The sequence below is a fragment of the Bos javanicus genome, chromosome 15 (genome assembly GCF_032452875.1).
Source record: "Bos javanicus breed banteng chromosome 15, ARS-OSU_banteng_1.0, whole genome shotgun sequence".
NCBI lineage: Eukaryota > Metazoa > Chordata > Mammalia > Artiodactyla > Bovidae > Bos > Bos javanicus.
In genome coordinates, this window is record NC_083882.1 from 51,871,149 (window position 1) to 51,892,695 (window position 21,547).

At 46.9% G+C, this 21,547-nt stretch overlaps 1 protein-coding gene across 9 annotated transcripts in view; it reads right to left on the reverse strand.

Annotated features, from left to right (window-relative positions):
- NUMA1 (nuclear mitotic apparatus protein 1) overlaps positions 1-21,547 on the reverse strand; it is a 72,044-nt gene that overhangs the window by 13,178 nt on the left and 37,319 nt on the right. For all 9 annotated transcript variants that reach the window (XM_061380689.1, XM_061380697.1, XM_061380694.1 and 6 more), the window contains exons 2-12: positions 17,961-18,034; positions 12,699-12,784; positions 7,630-7,709; positions 6,247-6,329; positions 5,468-5,548; positions 4,097-4,184; positions 2,733-2,853; positions 2,043-2,200; positions 1,644-1,761; positions 1,449-1,566; positions 1,075-1,215 (exon numbers count right to left, since the gene is read on the reverse strand). In XM_061380689.1, the coding sequence (XP_061236673.1) occupies positions 1,075-1,215; positions 1,449-1,566; positions 1,644-1,761; positions 2,043-2,200; positions 2,733-2,853; positions 4,097-4,184; positions 5,468-5,548; positions 6,247-6,329; positions 7,630-7,709; positions 12,699-12,784; positions 17,961-18,002 (1,116 nt within the window). In that variant the 5' untranslated portion in view covers positions 18,003-18,034. The remainder of the gene's footprint in view (positions 1-1,074; positions 1,216-1,448; positions 1,567-1,643; positions 1,762-2,042; positions 2,201-2,732; positions 2,854-4,096; positions 4,185-5,467; positions 5,549-6,246; positions 6,330-7,629; positions 7,710-12,698; positions 12,785-17,960; positions 18,035-21,547) is intronic.

Consider the following 21,547-nt stretch of genomic DNA (forward strand, 5'->3'; position numbering starts at 1 on the left):
CAAAGAGGCACCAGCTTGCCACACAAGCCCTCGTGAGCATCAATATTATTATCCCATTACCTTGTTACCAAGATCTCCTCTGGCCCCGACCTAGGAGCAAACTGGCAGAAACGAATGGAGACCTGACTTACCAGCCCCAGTCCCAGGGCTAAATTAAGTTGGGTGACTTGCTCATTTCTTCTCCAAGGATGAGTTTACTTGAGATTTCCTCACTGTATACCCTTCCTCGGTCATGTCTTGGCTCTCAGAGCATCCAAACACTCAGCAGCTTAAAATACCCTGTCTGAACACCAACAGCAGCAGTAGCCACAGCACCCCTGATCCCCTGCCCCCCTTCACCCCACTGTTCACTACGCAACTACAATGGGCCAGGGCCTGTCTTAATCCACCCAACAGATCCAGAGGTAGCAACTACCATCCCTACTGTTTTTACAGAGTAAGAATCCAAAGCTGACGAGTTAAGTGCCTTGTCCGGGGGCTACATGGTTACTAATACGTGGCAGAGCTGCGTTCTTAATAGCAACAATAATCTCAGCAACTTCACCTCGTACCAGACAATGTGTGTTCAGTGCTCTATATGCATTATCCTACAACAGACAATAAGGTAGCTACTAATTCTTTTTCCCATTTTAGGGAAAAGACGCTTAGAAAGAAGTAACTTGTCCAAGAGCCACACCTGTAAACAGCAGAGACAGGATATACAGGTATACTGAACCGAAGCCCATTACAGCACACTATTAAACCTTGAAGAGTAGTTAGCATAATTCCCAAAGGTCCCATAGTGAAAAGTGAAGTCGCTCAGTCATGTTCGACTCTTTGTGACCCCATGGACTATAGCCTACCAGGCTCCTCCATCCATGGGATTTTCCAGGCAAGAATACTGGAGTGGGTTGCCATTTCCTTCTCCGGGAGATCTTCCCAACCCAGGGACTGAACCCGGTCTCCTGCATTGGAGGCAGACGCTTTACCATCTGAGCCACCAGGGAAGTCCAAAGGTCCCACAGAGGTAAACGACATTCAGCTTTGGGCATGTGGTCAAGGCCGCGGCCCTGACTTCCCACAGCAGAGGGCTACCTTGTCCTGCAGGGCTGTGCCGAGCTCCTTGTCCAGATGCGCCTGCTTCTGCATCCACTCCTGAGTGGCCCTGCTGTGCTCTTCTGTCAGTTCGTTGAGGGCCCCCTGGAGCTGCTGCAGGTGACTGGCAAACTCTCGCAGCTGAGACAGACAAGAGGGAACCCCCGTCACACAGGGTCAAAACTGCCAGAACCACTGCTGTCTGCCTGTTGAGCGCAGGACTACTAATCAAAATTTACGGCCACCAGCCAGTCCGTCCCTGGCAGTAGCCAATTAAGGAATGAGGACACTCTCCTCAATCCTCTAGGGGAATTGTACAGACCAACTCAGCTGCACCAGGCTTCCAGGTGTGGACCAGAAACCCCAACTCTCACCTTAAAGGAAAGGTCCCCATTCTCCTCAGAAAGCTGGTTAATTCTGCGATCCATCTGGCTCTTCTCTGTCTTCAGGTCCTGGCACTGCTTCAGAGTTTCATGCAGCCGCACAGTGAGGCTGCGAGAGAGGGGGCCAGTGAAGAAAGAGCACATGGCCGCTGTGCCAGGCGCAGAAGGACAGCAGGAGAACCGTACCTCTCGTTCTTGCCACGTAGCTCCTCCAGCTCCCTGGGCTCCAGCGGACTGGCCGCCTGCTTCTCGTTGAGCTGAGCGAGGCGGTCAATGCGCTGCTGCATCATGGCTATCTGCGCATCTGCCCCGGAGGAGAGGAGAGGACTCAACCCAGGATGAGGGGAGGAGCGAGGAGGGAGGAGGGAGGGGGCAGCTGGTCCAGGGAAAGAAGGAGCGGGGCACGGATAGCACCAGCTTCCAGGGGTCAGCCAGTGGGCCCAGGGAGGAGCTCGGCTCCTGGGCCAGCAGAGGAGACAACACAGAAGGCAGAAGGGCCACACCTCAGACAAGCCCAGACCTTCCCAGATGAAAATCCTGAATGCTGCCCGTCCACACACATCCGCCAGCGAGCCAGGTACCTACCCTTCTCGGTGAGGAGCTTGCGGTTCTCAGCCAACTCCAGCTCCAGCTCGTCTCGATTGTTTCTCTCATCTGCAAGCTGCTTCTTTAACCGCCTCATCTGGAACTGTGGGGTCTGCAAGATGTCACCCATGGGGGAGGCTGGAGAACCTGAGAGGAAGCTGCGGAAGGAGATGGCCCAGATGCCATGGTCAGAGCCCAAGACTTGAGGGTGGAAGCAACCAAAGCCGCGGGTGGGGGTCAGGGGGCTCTGTGGGTATGCGCACGGGGGCGAGGCCCAAATACCTGGGTTCTGCCTGCAGTGCTACCTCGTGCTTTATGACGTGACCTAGAGAAAGCTCCTCTTCTTTCTTCAAGTCTTAATTTCTCTATGCCTCCCCACCCCCCACAGCTGCAAAAGGAGGGCATTCTCTTTGCCTTTACAGAACTGCACTAAGGGAATTTAGCCTAGTCTTCAAGAAAGCAAGAAATCCCATAAACAAGGACCAGTCTTTGACAGGCCTTTTGCCCAGGACAGATCCCAACCAAGTCCCCCACTGATCCTGACATAGGGGAGGACGTCACAGGTCTGTAAGATACTCCAAGCTCTCTGATGACTCAGGGGCTGGTCAACAGTTTGGCCCCTTGGAGGCAGGGATCCGAGCGCTGGGTGTCGAGGGCCTCCCATCCTGGGAGAAGAGGCACAGCACATACTTGTTCCCGCTGGAAGAGGCAACTTTCTGGAGCTCTAGGAAGTGAACCTCCCTCTTGGCCTGGTGGCTGGGTGGAGAGAGCTCTTCAGAGATGGTGCTGGAACGAGGGGAAGGGACAGGAGCTGGAGTGGAAGGAGCAGACAAGCCACAGAGAGGTCAGTAAGAGGTGGACAGATTTGCATCTTTATGCTATTTGAGAACTTGCCTTAGTGGGGATGAATCCAGACACTTATATGTCAGCTGCAGAAGAAGGCTGGGCAGAGCTTGAAGCCTGGGGTCTGGGTTATCCAGCAGTCAGTGCCCTAAGCCAATGTACAGGGCTTCCCTGCCCAGACTCTGTACTCAAGAGACCGGACCAAGCGCTCACGCTTTTCCCCTCAAGCCAACCCTGAGCAGACTCCTCTCAGTCCCAGTGGCCTCTCAAGTCAGAGCCAGCAGCCTCCTCACTGAAACCCTCATTCTGAAATCGTGCACTGCCAGCATGACTTCTTTCTCAAAATCTCCTCTTTTCTTGGCTCTCATGGCGACCTTCACAAGGCCCTCCTGCCTCTAACACCCGGGCTCCCTCTCCCACACCCGCTCCTTCCTCTCCCACCCACCTGCCCACCAAGCCCCAGAGTTCTTATGGGGCCTGCATGCTCTGCCCACAGTGCCCAAGGCCTCAGTGGCCATCCATATACCAACGTGCAAGCCCACAGCCTGGCCCAGAGCCCTCTCCTGCATTCTACACCCACATCTACAACATCTCCACCTGAAGTTGCTCACGGGGAACCTGAACACAAGGAATACCAAATCCAGGGGCTGGGTGAATGTGCCGAGACCTGCCACCAGACACCTGTCGTCGTTAGATGGCTCTTCCCAACAGGCAGCACTCTCACTCTTGACTGTACTTCCAGCAAGATGCCTGGTAGATTCAATACCTCCCTGTTCTAGCACTTTTTTCTCATCATATATTCTGGTTTATGTATCTGCCTTCCCACCTAGAACACGAACAATATGTAAGGAATAACAGTCTTCTAAAACTGTGTACTTCCAGCTTGTAAGTCAAGAGTAATGACTGTTTAAACAATAAAAAACAAAACAAGATGTACATGTGGGTAGTGGGGTAAACCAGGAGAACTGACAGCAGACATGATCACTTACAAATGTCCTGCTGAGCTGCTGCCAGGCACAAGGAGGAGCTCTGTGGAAACTGGGATGAAGGCAACATGGCCAGAAGTCATGTCACTCCATGTTCCACACGTTTCCTAAGCACCTACTCAGCGCCCTGTGTGGGGACAAACCCCCAGAACTTCCCGACAACTCAGGATCCTAGCAGTCCCCAGCTCAGAAAAGACGGGATCGTCAGGAATGGCCCCTACTTACCTTTCTGCAAGAAGCTCTCCAAGTCTTCATTTAGATTTAGCCCATCCTCATGGTCCAGCACGAATTTGAGAATGACGGCTAACTCAGCCTGGGCCACAGACAGAGAAAGAGCATCACTGAGGTGTTCGGGAGGCCTGCAGGGATGGAGGGCACCATCCTGGAGGTGCCCTAAGAGTCTGCTGGAACCCATCCCTGCCCTCAGAGCCCCATGGTCCAGTCCGGAATGTCCCACCAAAGACATTCCACTCTACTCGTCCCCAGCCCCTCATTTCCCCCAAAGATGCACCCAGGATCAGACAGAAGTCCAACCTGACTTCACTCCTGACCATGAGATGAGAATAGGTAAGCAAAGCAGCCCAGTCAGAAAGCTTTTACACAGAACTCTGTTGGCCCCTCCCAGCTGGCCCTTACTGCTGTTCTCTGTCTGAGTGAAAACACCTTTGGGGCTCATGCAGGGCTTAACCACCAGCTCAGCTGTAAAATCTTGCCTTCGCTGTCTGAATTCCAAAGCTACAGAGTTGATCTGACTTCTCTGGCCATTTTCCTTATTTCTTTAGAATTTCTTTCTACCTGGTCTATGATCAGCTTAAAGCAGAGAAAACGTTAAAGGAAGGAAGGAGCCACTTGTTCCTCCCACAGCATTACAACCCCGACCTGTGACAAGCCACGAGCTAAGTGAGTACGAAAGGGGGTGAACTCAACACTTCCACCACTACGTGCAAGGCCGCAGCTCTCCGGACACCGCCCTGCCAGTCCCTGACGTGGCCCGCTGGCATCCCAGCTGCTGCTGCTCTAAACAAAGCACAGCTGCTCACGCAGGAAGCAAGGACAACATCAGGACTGCACGGCAGGTAGTTCCTTCTCTAATGAAGCAGATGCACCCACTCCCCTTCACTTAGGGACCATGCAGAGGAGGGAAGAGGGGCAACCGCTCTGAGCTAGATTGTCACGATAGATAAAGACGCCCTCACTGATCCGTCCTACTAGAGGAAAGGAGGGTGAAATGGAGTGACAGTCTGTGTAAAACACCCACTTAAACATTCAGAAGCACACACAAGAAGGAAAAATAGTTTCTATGTATTATCTAAACATAGTTCACGTACAGGTACAGTTAAACACATGTACGTGAAAAGGGCCTGGACGTATATTCTTTAAAAGTCCGCAGTTACTGCTGAGAATGCCATTACCAGCAACTGTTATTTCCTTCTTTGTGCTTCTCGGTATTTTCCAGACTTTCTATACTGAATGGCTGTTACTACTATAACATAATGTTTAAAAAGAACAATGCATGTTGTTTAGAGAAAAACAACTGGCATGGGGTGAAACATGAGCAAGCAAGCCTGCTGGGTGGGATGGACGCGCAGGGCTTACCTGAATCTTGTATTCAAACTGCTCCCAGTCCCTGAGACTCCTGGAGCTCATGGAGGAGTGGTACAGCAGCAGCATGGCCACCTAGGAGCAAGCAGGAGGGGCTGCTGAGCAGGGCTGCCTCTCTGCTCAGGCCCCAACCCCTGCCCTGTTCTGGGGACTCCGAGCTCTCCCAGAATTCAGCAGCCTCAGGCCGCTGCCCTTAACTGTATCAGGAAACACTTTTCTTCTTTTTAAAAAAATTATTTAATTGGGGGCTAATTACAATACTGTGGTGGTTTTTGCCATACGTTGACATGAATCAGCCACAGGTGTACATGTGTCACCCGTCCTGAACCCCCTCCCACCTCTCTCCCCACCCCATCCCTCTTGATCGAGGATTCAGTGCTCACTGTGCAAAAAGCCAGGAGCCAGAATCCCTGCACTCATGGGACCCAGGGTATGACACCTAAGGCATCCTTCATACGACAGCACCCAGAAACAGAAGGGGAGTGAACTGGATTGAGCTAAAAAGAAAAATATGACAACAGCCGGCTAAGGCCTGACTCTTGACAGCTGTCCACAGAGGCCACAGTAATGGTCCAGTAAACCTCTTGGTCATTAGGATGGGCTAAAATCCTTGACTGAATCAAGCCTCAGCTAGGTGGCTGCCTAGACCTACCACCAACCTCCACAAGGCTCAGAAATAAAGCCCCCACCACTTGTGGGTTGAGAGAAGGCCCCCCCGAAGGCCCCTCTGGTGCCACCCTCTCACCCCCATCAGGTTCGTTTTCCACAGGTACCTTCGCTAGCTCCAGCTCTGAGCCCTCCATCACCTTCTGCACTGACACCAAGCATTCTGCAGAAGAGGGATGTTTTCGGTTTTCTGTAATGACAATAATATAGAAAACAAGGTGAATTTCCTAGAACCATCCCTGAGATAATCAGAACACCTCGCAGTCAGAGGAACAGAACGGCTGGTGGGGCCAGGAGACGACACGCACATTTCCACCTGAAGTTAATTCTATCCTGGGCTAGTCCAAGGACTACAGGGACAGTTCAAGGAGAAAACAGGCTGGGAATTCACAGCAGATTTGGGGCCTGACATAGCACTCACCCACCCACACACCAACTCCCCCTCAGCACCACAGAGGAAGGAGCCCAGATTCTAGGTCACTGTAGAGTCTCCTTCCAACTGAGGGTGCAGAGGAAGCCTGCCTGCAGCTGAGTCAGACCAGGGTTGGGGGGGGATACCTGCTTCTTATGCTGCCAGGGGGGCTGGGCTCAATTACTAATACCCTGCTTTATCTTAATCCATCATCACCTTTCTGATAAGCCTCTTGAGTTGGGGATGGCAGAGAGCGCCTGGATCAAAGGTGAGAACTGTGTCCACAGCCTTATGGGGGAGGGGCTGACAAGCACTGCGCTGGAAGCTCTGACTGCCCGTGTGCTCAGCTGTTCAGGTGCACCTGACTCTTTCTGACCCTGTGGACTGTAGCCCGCAGGTTCTTCTGTACATGGGATTCTGCAGGCGAGAATACTGGAGTGGTTGCTATGCATTCCTCCAGGGGATCTTCCCAACGCAGGGATCAAACCTGCATCTCTTATGTCTCACTGCATTGGCAGGGAGTTTCTTTACTGCTGGCACCACCTGGGAAGCCCACTAGAAGCTTTGCATGTATCTTTATTTACTCTGCACGTCAATCTTAAGAGCAATTATTAATCATCTTCATTTTATAGACAGGGAACCCATGTCTAGAAAGGTCACACGAACAGTAGAACAGAAGGGCAAGATCTCTCTCTTGCCCTGCCTGTGCCCCTATACCTATCACTTACGCAATTAACTTAGGGTTACCATGGCAAACTGTTCTCCCAGCAAGGGGAAGAAGGTAACATGGATCTTTCTGTCTCCTTGCAGTGGAAGGAATGGGAACCCCAGGTAATGAGTCCCCAGAATCAACCCCCTGCTCCACCTGGATCCCAGACTCATACTCTGGGACTGTAGTGATACTCTCCCCCAACTGGTGCAGGCCAGACTCAGAGAAGCCACCCTGGCCATACTCATCTCGGTGGCACACAGTGGGCGGCCTCAAGCCTCTGCCCCTCCCGACACCTGAGACCTGGTTCTTCTGGCTGCCCGAGCCCCAGGAAGCAGCTCCTTCCCAGCCAGGAAGAAAGGTGCTTACTCTGCAGAAAACTGCACACAAACTCCAGTCTCTCCGGCACCGGCCGCTGCAGGATTTGCTGCCCCTCATCAGTGCCAAGGCTAGAAAAAGAACAAGTGTTAGAACCAGAGTACTTGGCCAGCCTTCCCTCCTGGCTACTGCATTACCTACCACCTTCCCATCCCTTCAGGCTGGGTCTCTGTTGGATCTGATGGAGAGCCAGGCCAGGCGCTGGAAGCAGGGGAGAAGACACCATTTACCCAGAAGGAACTGTGTGGTGGCTGAGAAGTGGGGACTTGAGGCCTGAGGCCCTCCTGGAAAAGACGGCACTCTGCCACCCCATTTGTGAATATGGAAAAGCTCTGTGGGAAGCAGGCCGAGAAGTGATGGAGGAGCACAGATGGAGGGGAAGTTGGGGTCAATAGTCCGGAAGGACTCAGTGTAAAAGGTCAGGACGCCTAGGAACGCGTGACAAGAGGACAAGTGCGGGCGCACTATGTGTGCGGCTAGAGTGAGAGGACTATGGAAACAGGAAATCAGATCCAAGAACTGACAGAGCAGATGGGAACAAGGCTCTCAAGTGGCCCGGCAAAGTTCAACACTCACGAGGCTGAAGGCTGAGGTGGCCTCTGAGGGGCCAGGCCAAGGGACGATCACTCTTGATCTGTGACCTTCGCGACGCTGGTTTAAGTGGAAAGGCGAGTGAAGTGTGAAGAGCAAGGACGGCAGGGAGCAGCAGGGGGCGCTCTCATACAGGCCTGGCCCCAGCCCTTTTGGCTAAATGCAGTTTCATTTTCAGCAGTGACTACCCTCATTTAGAAGTTAGAAAGCTGACTTTTCAATCGAGGCTACAGATGAAGATACTGATTAAAAGGCCTCCTGTTATTCAGATCCCACATCTCCAGGTTTCAATCAACTTTCCAGAGGGCAGGGCAGACTTGAGAATCCCCCTGCAAAGCACAGAAGCATCCCAGCCAAGACTGGGAGTTACTCTGTCCAGCTCCAGAGTGATTACAAAGGCTTCTTCCAACGGAAGCCCCACAAGCAGCACTCTGGGTAGCTGGTCTGTGATTAGGGACACCTACAAATTCCTTCAGAGATGCTAATCTCCTCAGACTCCCAAAAGAGCCATCCTCCCTACCCACCCACATTGTGGAATGTTGTGACTCTTTCTTTGCCTCATCACAGAGTAGTAATTTAACTAAGTGTATTCCATTTGATAAAAAAAATAAACATGGTACTTCGGTTAAATGTTTGAGAAATACTGGGTTAAACCCAACTGAACATTTTCTAAAGAAGAAGGCATAATACGCATTATTTCCTAAACATATCTGACCACAAAACCCATTTTTTTACCACTGAGCCCCTGATATAGCACAGTTGCAAGGAACATGCTTTGGAGAACGCTGGTCCTGGGGAAACACAGCCCATCCTTTAAGAAGACTGCATTCAAGTCTCATCTCTGGCAGGAAGCCAAACAGAACCACTGCTAGTCATGTCTCCCCCTCCTTCTCAGGCATTCCTACAACACTCACAGACCCATGCACATCATTTATAAGTGACCACTCTGTGTGAGCTGAAAGGTAGGAATACAGCAGGTGCTGAGTACGTATGGGCTGACTGACCGATGAGGAATGCTTTTAACTGGGATGAGCAGAGATCAACATCAGTAAGGCAAATATCAGGGCTTTAAGTTTTCTGGGAAAATGCCTCCACTGAACTTTGATTTGCAGATATCAAAGAGATGGGATAGCCTATTTCGTTCAGGCTATTCACACACAGTCCATTCTGAAGGAGATCAGCCCTGGGATTTCTTTGGAAGGAATGATGCTAAAGCTGAAACTACAGTACTTTGGCCACCTCATGCGAAGAGTTAACTCATTGGAAGACTCTGATGCTGGGAGGGATTGAGGGCAGGAGGAGAAGGGGACAACAGAGGATGAGATGGCTGGATGGCATCACTGACTCGATGGACGTGAATCTTAGTGAACTCCGGGAGTTGGTGATGGACAGGGAGGCCTGGCGTGCTGCAATTCATGGGGTTACAAAGAGTCGGACACGACTGAGCGACTGAACTGAACTGAATTCACACACAGAAAAATGGAGAAACTTGTCAGAGGCATTGACTCTAATGAATTTTCTGAGAGAGAAAGCCAAGTGGCCAAGGAACAAGCATTTGTTCAATTCCCACAGATTCTATCCGCTGCCAACCTAGCCCTCCTCCGCTGTCTTTCCCTGAGAACCAGCTGTCTGATTTCTGTTAGCAACAGTAGGAGCATCACAAACGAATCAGCCAGAACACATTCACCAATAACGTTTTCCCATAGAAAGTTGGTCAGCATTGCCCAGTATCTGTGATCAGGGTTAACCTGGGATTTCAGTAGCACTTCCATCCAACACACGCACTCACTCTCTCCCCACTGCTACTCTTCTCCCCACCTGTCTCTTCTAATCTAAAGCTCAGGCAGCACCTTAGAAAATAACTTGGAAAATGGGCATATTGAAATTTTGACCTGCCTTATGCAAATTTCCCACTGGGTTATAAACTTACAGTGGCTAAACCAGGGATATACATCCGTACCCCTGGACACATCTACTGCTTTTGTCATCAGGCAAGGAAATTTATCTCCTCAAAAGCAAAAGCTTGATCCATCCATGCTGCACACTAGTATCTGTTACAAGTCATACCTGGCTGTCTCTCCTTTGGTGATGTTAAAATTAAATTGTAGGTTAGTTACTGCCAGCCTAATGGTTTTACTGGCCATTGATGTTAGTTGCCTAGATCTACTGCTTTCATTAGGGTTTGCAAAATGGTTACTAGTTACATTATGAGTTACAAAATGCTGACTTACAGGTGGTACACAACTCCATCTATGAAGTATCCTTGAAAAAAAATCTTAAGCTAATTAAATTTAGATCTAATTACCAGTTTATAGGCAACAAGGGGAAGAACAAGTTACGAAGTACCATGATGATGCAATTAACAAAGGTCAGAATTTAGGAAAGTCTACAAGATCAAAAAAAAAAAGCAAAACAGAGTGGGGTGTAGAGGTAGAAATGAGCAAGACACAAGACTGGAGGGAAGAAATGGGCCCCTGATTGAAAGCTCTGAATACCCAAACTGAAGTTTTTAGATTTCAACCTCTTGGCAATGAAGAGTTGCTGAGATCCATGAGCTGTTGAGCACACAGTTTTGAAAGCAGGATGGAGGAAGGTCTTGAGATCACACTACAGGGATACCCAGGACTAAGAATAGGTTAGAGAAGAATGAAGTCATGAGAGTCTGGTATCCAGAGGCAGAGGAAGGGATGTGAGAAATCTCCTGAAAGGACAAACTGAGAAGATGGTGACATTAGAAATCAGTGCCCAGGTGAGGGGAGAATTCAAAATGATGCTGAAATGTCCCGTGTCTGGGTAACCGGGAAAAAAAATGGTGTCCAGGAATTCCCTGGCAGTCCAGTGATCAGGGCTCAGCACTTTCACTACCAGGGCCCAGATTCTAACCCTGATCAGGACACTAAGCTCCCATAATCCATGCAGTGCAACCAAAAGAAAAGAAAATGGCAGTGTCTGTACCAAAATAAGAAATACAGTGGCTTCCTTCACTAAGGCAAGTGGGCCAGTCAGAGCCAAAGGGACCTTTAAGAAATCATATTAGACATCTCATTATCAATATAAATCTCAAAAGATTAAAAAACCAAAAAAACCCACTCTAGCAAACACATCTGTCGTGGGGGCACTCAGCCCCACTAGAATATCAACTATATGTTCATTCACTCATTTTCACCTAACAAACATTAATTAAAACTAATCACTGCAGTCCTAAGTTAGGTGTAGAGGACCTGAAGATGAATTAGACCCAGACCCTGCCTTTGACAAGTTCAGTTCTACCTTGTTTCCCTGTCAGTGAGCTGCTGCCTATAAATGCAGCCAACCTGCTTCACAGAGATGCTGAATTCCAGTTCCCCCATTCTGTGTGTGGATACAACGCATACAGGTGTGTGCGTGCTCAGTCGCTCAGTCGTGTCTGACTCTTGCGATCCCACGGACTATAGCCCGCCAGGCTCCTGTCTCCATGGCATTTCCCAGGCAAGAATACTGGAGTGGGTTGCCATTTCTTCCTCCAGGAGATCTTCTTGGCCCAGGGATCGAACCTGTGTTTCCTGCATTGCAGATTATCACTGAGCCACATAGGACGCCTCAACACTTCAGATCTTGGTCTGGGGGACTCAGCATCTATTGTGCTTTCCTTTAAACTGGGAAAGTCGGTCCTCTCCACTGTCCCCCCAATTCCTTACATCATGGTTTGCCTGTACTTTTGCCCATAGCACAAAGAAGTAAAAGGTCAGTCAGTCTGCCCTTCATAATTCCTTAAAGTTGAGGGTACAGGAAACAAGATGAACCATATGAGCTTTAAAAAGATAAATATAGGTTATGGCTTGACCCATCTTTGCTGGGTTCCAGAAAGGTGAGGCAAGAGAAGGAGGGCCCACTCCACTCATTTCGCAGATAATTGTGAAGTTCAAAGGAAATGTGCTAAAGATAGATCTAAAACGAAGAGGCCTAAACTGAGATCCTGGCTACATGACAAGCAGCTTACCAAATGCTAACTGACCTCAGAGAATAAGTTAAATGAGGTAGGTGAAAACCCCAGAAATGCACTAATGGGTTAGAAAGGCATAAATCTGTGCAGCGCTAACAAGTTAAAAGATTTTTAGGTCCTGCTTCTTTCTCTCAAGTTTATGAGCTTCCCCTTTCTTCTTTCTGGCCCCAAAGGTTGCAAAGAGGGTTTGTGAGGTAAGGATGATCTTGTGAGATAAGGAGGGCTGTAGAAGACTCTTGTTGAGACAAGAGGACAGGGAATGCCAGGGCAGGCTCCCAGAGAACAGAGACGTGGCAGCTCTCCTACGAAAGAGCGAGGAAGCCTCAAGACGGGACCAGAGTGAAACCTCTCTCGTAGAGACACACAGTGACTGGAAGACGTTCCAATCCGGTGGCGCTCTCTGGCCAGCCAGGAAAGGAAACAGATGCAGTTCCCACCGCAGCCTACAGCTGCACTAGAGGCTGCAGGGAAGGCAGTGCAGACTTACATGCCGTCAATGATCCTGATGAAGACGCCGCAGTCCTGCAGCTGCAGCACAGCCTCCACCGGGTCAGCCAGGCGCAGACTGTTCACCTGCGAGGCAAAGGGAAGCACTTGGTGAAACCGTCTAGTGCAAAAAGCCCTGGGGTTTGCTCCTTTCCCCAGGTGTTGGCAACTCTGCTTGTTCTGAGTGCCTGTGTGCGTCCTAAGTTGCTGCAGTCGTACCCAACTCTCTGCGCCCCCCTGGACTGTACCCCGCAAGGCTCCTCTGTCTATGGAATTCTCCAGGCAAGAATACCGGAGTGGGTTGCTATTCCCTTCTCCAGGAGATCTTCCCAACCCAGGGATCGAACCCGCATCTCTTATGTCTCACTGCATTGGCAGGCAGGTTCTTTCCTGCTAGTGCCCCTTCTGAGTGCCTATAGTTGCAGCTAAAGGAATGCAGGAACAGGCGATTCTAGGACTTTTAATTTCAGCAAAGGAATGTTGCTGCACCAACTCATCCACTAAAGGCCACCTGAAAACTGCTCTCAGAGTCCTTCCTTTGGCTTCTTATCCTTTGAATAAGAGCTTAAGTTCTCCTAGAATGTTCCAGCACTCAGGTGTATTTTAAATGTAATTGGGCATAAAATGGTTCTAGAAAGAATGAAAGAAACTTGTACCCCAAGAGAGGAACCTGAGGGTGGGAGTGAGGGGTAGGAAAAAGAAAGGCTTTTTTTATATAGCCCTTTGTATTTCTTGAATGTTTACAGCTCAGATGTTATATTTACAGCCCTTTGTATCTCTTGATTTTATAGCTCTTGAAATCTGAATTTTGTATCCACTTAAAGTTGATATTAAATATCAGGTATATTTTATATACTCCCACACAGATATAAAATCTCATAATAGACGCATTTTTAAATTCTTTCCAGACATGAAACTTTGGCTGAGGCAGGGAGAAACGATGGGAACACACGACAACAAAGAAAAAAGGAGGGAGGAAGGAAATGCAGAGCTACAAACCCCAAAGAAAAACGTGTCAATTCAGATTCCATCACCTTTCCCGTTCCTGGCCTTCAGGCAGGCATTCATCTAACTCAGTCTTTGCCGCTAGAAAGTTCACCAGCAGTCACACATAGATGAACCAGGTACACAGGGTATTCAACAAGCATGCATGGTTGACTTCTACAGGAAAACCTCATAAATTCCACTGGTACCAAGTGCAGAAGTCTGGGCTAAAGTTTACCTTTGCGATTCCTTATTAGGAAGGAAGAGTTTGCTAAGTCAGTCAATCACATATGCAAGACTGAAGGAGAAGGGAGACATATCCTGCTTTACAAGGTATTTTTAAAAACTTCAGAGTAGCAGTTATGCGCAAATGAGTACATTCTATTAAATGTACTCTTTATTTTTTTTAATTGAAGTAGCTGATTGACAAAATTGTTTCACAGTGATTCAGTATTTTTGCAGATTATCCTGCATGATAGGTTATTACAAAACACTGCAAATAATTCCTTGTGCTATGCAGTATATCCTTGGTGCTTATCTATTTAGTGTAGCAGTTAATCCCATACCCCTAATTTGTCCCTCCCCCTCAAATGTGCTCTTCAACAGGCACTAGAAGAGGCTCCCAGACAAGGATTTTGAATCCAGCTCCTACATCCACTAACTTGCCAGGAACATTTGTTACCAATTTTGTTTCTTTCTGCGCCTATTTTCTCCCTTGTCAAACTTACCTACCTTAGGGGGCCAGTGTGTGTTCAAATGAAATTGTGGATGAAAGAACACATTATCAAATAAGAGGACTAAATGCAAGGCTCTGCTATGGTTAATAAAAATTAAAATAATGAAACAGATCCAGCAATACTTCTACTTCTTAGTTAAATTAGCTGACTGCACTGGAGAATCATGAGAATGAGAATGAAAAAAAAAACAAAAAACCAGTCATCAGTTACAGAAACGATAGTACTTATTTCCATTAAATAATTTTATATTGAGAACTTCTAAATGAATCTAAATTAAAGTGGATTGAAAGTAAAAAAAAAATTTAAGTGTGGAATATAAAATAGAACCTTTCATTGGACTCTTAAAGATAATAATTTATACCACCTTTAGGGGCACAGGTGTGTGTGCATGTGTGTGTGTGCTTAATCTAATTAGAAAAGGCCCGTGTGCATTTTTAAAGAAGATTCTGAATATTCCAAGCCACAGTCCCTTTCTATCTGTTGAAAATGAAGAGACTACAATGACTTAAGCATCCAAAAACTATCTTCTTTTAATATCTGAACCTACATAAATACATTCAAGGGCTGTGAATGCTCATTCACTAACAAGATTGGAAAAAAATCATACCAGTTAGCTAGTTTAACTTGAGGAATCAGGATTCATCTCATATCAATTAAGCAATAACTCAGCAACAGTTTCTTTCATGGATATAAAAATATATTTCCTTCCTGTGCATTATTTTGCTCTCAAATGGGAAATCATTTAAAAGCTGAGGAAGCAGACAAGCTCCTTCATCTCTAGCTACCAGGGTCATTTACGGTTGCTGAATCTTAAAGTTCCTTATATGCCCTACAACAATTTATTCACTATAATTGCTGGGTACAGAATAATTTCAAGCCGTACTTCAATTTAAATAAAATATAGGTTTATCTTTACATTAGAAAATAAATTACTGAAAACTTGGAAAACAAAAAATTCCACTCACTCTAGTATTTTAATACCTGTACTTCTAGCATTTTGATTTCTTTCTCCTTTTTCCTAGGTCATTAAAAAAGAAACCACCGCTGTGACTGTCACACGCATGCGTCTGTGTGGATGCCACTCCTCTCACTAACAAGCACCATTCCATGTTGCTACAGTGTTATAAAATCCACTTTAGCTGCCTAACGTATTTCAATTGAAAAATTGTATCTAACTATATTTTAATATATTAATGTACGTTCATTCTGATTTTTCAAAAAAAGCATACAAGTATCTGCTGTTAAATAAAACCAGTCTTTTTTGTGTCTTCTCGGTAAACTGTAGTAGTCACTATAAAACCAAGCCTAAAACCGATATAAATAAACTGATAAACTTAAAACAATGCAGCTGAAGGACCCCTAAAGATCACTTAATCAACTGAACTAGGCACACAGACACTACTCAACCAGTCTTTTCCTGGGCAAGAGAAGAAAGAGATAATGCTTCTAATACACACATAAAACACTGAAATGTAAATAAAAAATATAAATATAAAACACCCATCTTAAACTATACAACTAAAATTTGCATCTATTTCAGAAGCTGAAGATTAAGAACACACGTTTTGGACACTAAACACATTATTTCCTGACTACAGAATCGACAGTGATTTATAAAGACAGTTTTAGTAAATCCACCTTACTTGGAAATTAAACATTCATTTCCTAATTCTGTAATTTTTTCTTAAAGGTGGCTCTTTAATTAGTCTTTTTGATCAGTAGTTAGGGTGACTACTAAAATACCCTCTACCAAATAGCATGCCCAGGCAGTACTGTATGTACTTACTCATTTTATTTATTTATTTATCAGCCACTCTGTGGAGCATATTTATTTATTTATTGGTCACTCTGTGTGACGTGTTATTTACTTATTTATTTATTGGTCACTCTGTGCAGCATGCAGGACCTTAGTTCCCCAACCACAGATCAAATCCATGCCCCTGCAGTAGAAGCATGGAGTCTTAACCACTGGACTGCCAGGGAATTCCCCCAGGCAATATTTTAATATTTAAGTGTTTTTTACAGACATATCTCATATTCTCATAATAACTCCATGAGGTATTATTATTATTTCCATTTTTAAAATGAGGTGCTGAGAGGCTAAGTAACTTGTCCTGGGTCACACAGATAAGCCAGAGCAACGATTCTAACCAAGCTGGGCTGTCTGCCTCTAAGATCCTCGCATGTCATCATTACACTGTGTGCAGCTTCTGTTTCTCTGTAGCTTTAAGCTCCCAATGCTCAGCGTTATTTTGTCATTTGCCATTGTCTTAGGCAGAAGTATATGAAAAGACCTAGCAGAAGAATTTTGGTGAAGTAACCAAGGCACTAGGAGGACAATGGAAGCTGACAGAAACACAGTAAAGAAAGCAAGGAGAACTTTGCCCTGAGATTAAAGGTCTTTCAAGACCAAAGTCCCTACACGTCAACGAAATCCAGCATCAATCCTTTTACAGAAACGTGAAAGAAAAAAAAAAAAAAAAGAAAGAAACATGCACATGGAGGGGGCAGACATGGGTTCCCGGGCTGTTCTGCAGCCACCCTTCCCTTCACTGAAAGGGAATATATACCTCAGAGAGGCCTTTTCTAAGCTATACAAGTGAAGGCATGGATCACTTGTCAGCAGCATCATCATCAGAAATAATCAAAGTTAAATACCAAGGGGAGGGCTTCCCTAGTGGCTCAGTGGTAAAGAATCCACCTGCCAATGCAGGAGACATGGGTTTGATACCCGGTCCCAGAAGATCCCACATGTCTCGGAGTAACTAAGCCCATGCGCCACAACTACTGAGCCCACACACTGCAACAAGAGAAGCCACCACAATGAGAAGCCCACGCACCACAACTGCAGAGTAGCCGCCTCTCGTCGCAACTAGAGAAAAAGCCCTTGAAGCAATGAAGGCCCAGCACAGCCAACAGATAAATAAATAAATTTTAAAAAACTGAGGGGAACTCAGCCATAAAAAGAACAAAATAATGCCATCCGCAGCAACAAGGATGAACCTAGAGGTTCTCATACTAAATGAAGTAAGTCAGGCAGTGAAAGACAGGTACCACATGATACCATTTATATGTGGAACCTAAAAAGAGGCCACAAATGAACTTATCTACAAAACCAAAATAGAGCTACAGAGATAGAAAATAAACTTATGGTTACAAGGGGGTAAGGAATAAACTCGAAGATTAGGACTGATGAAACACACTGCTACACATAAAATAGATGATTAATAAGGACCTACTGTACAACACAGGGAGCTCTACTCAATATTCTGTAATGGACTATATGGGGGAAAAAATCTTAAAAAGAGTGGATATATGTGTAACAGATTCACTTTGCTGTACGCCTGAAAGTAACACAACATTGTAAATCAATTATACCCCAATTTAAAAAAAGCTACAGGGAAAGGCAAAAGAAAACTGTGTTTTCTTTATCTGGAGAGGAGAAGACTCTACATAGCTCTGACTCCTAGAGAACTCCTCTCTCACCTCTCCCAAGCTTCCTGGAGAAGTGTGGCTCACAAAAGCAGAGGAAGACCACTCACCCAAGTGAGGAGTGCAGCCGCCCGGGTGGCATGGAGCGTCATCTTGGTGAAACCAGACAGTCAGCCCGACGCACCTGGAACCCAAGAGAAGAGTCAGGGTGGTTAATTACATCAGATATCCACGATGAAGGAAGAAAGGGGAAATGGCTTCATTTACCAGCTTCGATAAGTTACTCAGCACTTAATCTACCAAGACATCATTGCAGTTTTTAGAGAGCTCAGAGCATACATCAAAATTATTCTATATAACATACAGTGTCACAGCTGACAATAAAGAACTCTGCATTTAACGTCCACAAGCTCTACACACAATCTTTCTGTCCCTTAGAAAATACAACACTCAAAGCTGGACTTCAGCCCTACTCTTTGGGACATGGTGCCCTTAAAACGTGGAACATCGTTTTTCAGACACATCTAGGTCTGAATGCTGAGTCCATGTGACCAAGCTCTTGTAACCTTGGACAAGTAGCATTAACTTCTTTTAGTCTCAGTTTCCTCACCTGCAAAAAAGGATCTGCAAAAACCTCTCCAGGTTATTTACTGTGATGCTTCAAGATAAAACAGATAAAGCAAATAGCATACTGCCTGGCACACAGTAGGTATTCAATAAATGATCACAATCCTTAAGCAAAAAGATTGATTTCTGGCTCTTTCTGTGGGTACCCAAAGTCTGCCTAATTAACAATAACCAAGTCTTTGGGGAAAACCATCAAATTCTGGATTTCTGTATCCCCCACACCAATATCAAAGACATGGCTCCAATGGGAGACTGCTGCTGCTGCTAAGTCACTTCAGTCGTGTCCGACTCTATGTGACCCCATAGACGGCAGCCCACCAGGCTCCCCCGTCCCTGGGATTCTCCAGGCAAACACACTGGAGTGGGTTTCCATTTCCTTCTCCAACGCATGAAAGTGAAAAGTGAAAGGGAAGTCACTCAGTCATGTCCGACTCTTCCCGACCCCATGGACGGCAGCCCACCAGGCTTCTCCATCCGTGGGATTTTCCAGGCATGAGTACTGGAGCAGGGTGCCATGGGAGACTGGATGAAGCCAAATCCAATGCTGGTAGAGATCCCAGGGGACAGTTAATGAAAGATTAGGTACTTGTTCTGGTATTTTTACTCCCAATTTTCCTTTCCAGTGGGAATCTTCCATCTGTCTGCCAACCTGCTCAAGAGACCACACACCCGGTGACTACATATTCCCCAACATCTCTTAGCAGCTCGCATAATTCCCACAAATCTTCATGAGAGTAATCAGCCCCACCCCCACCTCTTACTGCCATGGGTGCCAAGTCTGTCAGTACTCTAGTAGAAGGAGGAACAAGAGTGGCAAGAGCCACATCACCTATAACTTTCCCCATATATCAGCATCTCCAAGCTGTGGGTTCTGTGGGACCAACACATGCTGAGTACTATCTGAATACAAGGTGCTGGGGATAAGACGCCATGCTTGTCCATAAGGAGCTCACTGTCTAACAGGGGAAAGAGATACATAAATCTGATAATCCACTACCCATCATCTCTTAGGCCTTCCTCTGCAAGTGTACTCTGCTTAATAAAACCAACCAAAAAGGTTATTTTCTTAGTCCTTACACATGCTCATCCTGTGCTGGAAGCTACATGGGAAATAGGAGACAAAGACATGGTCCCTGCTTTGAGGGGCTTACAGAGGAAGTAAAATTAAACATAGAAGCGCACTAAATAATAGAATAATTAAATGCCAAATATAACTAAATGCTAATTGTAATTAATTGCTTCCTGACCCTGCAAAACCCAATGTGAGTCCACCTGCCATACAAACATCACAGTTTTGGAAATGAGCCAATTCACCCAGGTTTTGGCAAAAGCAAGTGTAGTGGTTAACAAAGAGTTCTCAGGAGGGCAGAGAAGCTAAGGGGCTTATATATTCCTCGGTTTTTGATGATGTTCACCCAGTGTGGCCCATCTATGGGCACTGACTGTCTTGCTCCCTCAACAGGATGAAGGCAGATGGCCTCAACTACTGAACTGCACAAAGTCTTTTCTGTGGTTGGTCAAAGTTATCACAAGGACCACGCTTGGCCCTTGGAGTAAAGGCAGCAATGTCCAAGTGCAAAAAAAATAAAAGTTCAGAGCTATTCAGGAACAAGGGCAATGAGGCCCTGATCACCTCCCCGTCAACCCCACTGCTGCCTCTCCAGACTCACTGTCCTTTTGATGAGGCCCAAAACAGCAGTCAGAAATTGCATTTGCAACCGGAGGTGGATCTTGCCGCCTCTGAGAGATTCCACAGCTGTGTTGCTAAAAATGACCTGACCCACCTCTTCCCTTCATCTCAGAGGCAAAACACACAACCCTTACGTCCTCCCAGGGGAGCCTGTCTAATACTGGTGTCAAGGCCAAATGCCTTCTTCTGTGCTCCCCAGGCACACGAACAGGCAGAATTCAATATTCAACATAAGGAAAGACCTTACCAGGTCAAATCCCACAGAGGGGCACTTTCTCAGAGACAGGACACTGGGGTGAGAGCCTTGACAGCAGCTCATTCACTCACCGTGGGTAATGAATGACTGAAGCCAGTGGCACAGCTAGACCTCGGCACTGGGACTACAACTTTAAGCAGACCTTGGCTTGGAACCCTAGGGCTCCCAGCCAGAGCACCATCCTCCACACCCTCCCCCTGAAATCTGAGGCAGGCCCCACCCAGAAGACTGGGTGATGGTGATGGAAAAACAGATCCCCACGATTGCAGCCTGGAACCATTTCACAGAAAGGTCTGCTAAGATTCACCCCCAATTCAATCAGGCAACTCACCCCCAACCCATCCCCCAAACCCTCAATCAACAAACAAACAAAAATCTTGAGATGCAGGCCCTCTGTGGACACCTTCAGAATTCCAACCTATCTTTTTCTTTGAAAAGAAGCGCCCTCAGCAGAGAAGGCACTCTCTCTTTGCCCTGGGCTCAAAAAGGAACCAAGACACAAAAGCAGCTGCCTTATAAACCAAAGGTCTTGTATCCTCTTGACATTTTCACAACTCACATAATGTAACTTCCTCATGTCAGGATCAATCCCCACATTTAAGGTAACCCCTCTGTCTCCAGAGAAGATAAATCAGGACAAAACCTTGACACTCAAGAGACATGCAGGGACCTGGCCTGTACCCTCTCTGGGTCTTAAAGAGTTAAAACCTAGTCCTGGTTTCCTACCAGGGCTGAAGCTAATGCAAACCACCTGCTCAGATGGAAGGACCAGGACTGGAGGGTCAGGTTGCTGAGCTCTGGGGTCTGTTCTGGAAAAGCTTCAGTTTTAATCACTGACCAAATACAGGCCAAAGGCCAGAGTTTTGAGTTGTGGCAGCACTACTCTCCTCACCCCGCCCCCCAAATTGGGTGCCAGCTCCTTCTGAGACCACTTCTTAGCCACTGACTGCCCTCATGAACACCATGATAACACCAAAGTGCCCTGTGGTCTCAGAAAGCTGCAGAACTGTACTCAGAACAGGGGCCCTTGCCTCTGCTGAATCTTCATTCTTTTAGGCGCTAACTCTCATTCCCAGACTTTTGGGACCCAAAGCCCACACAAACCCTCACCTCAAAGGTTCCAG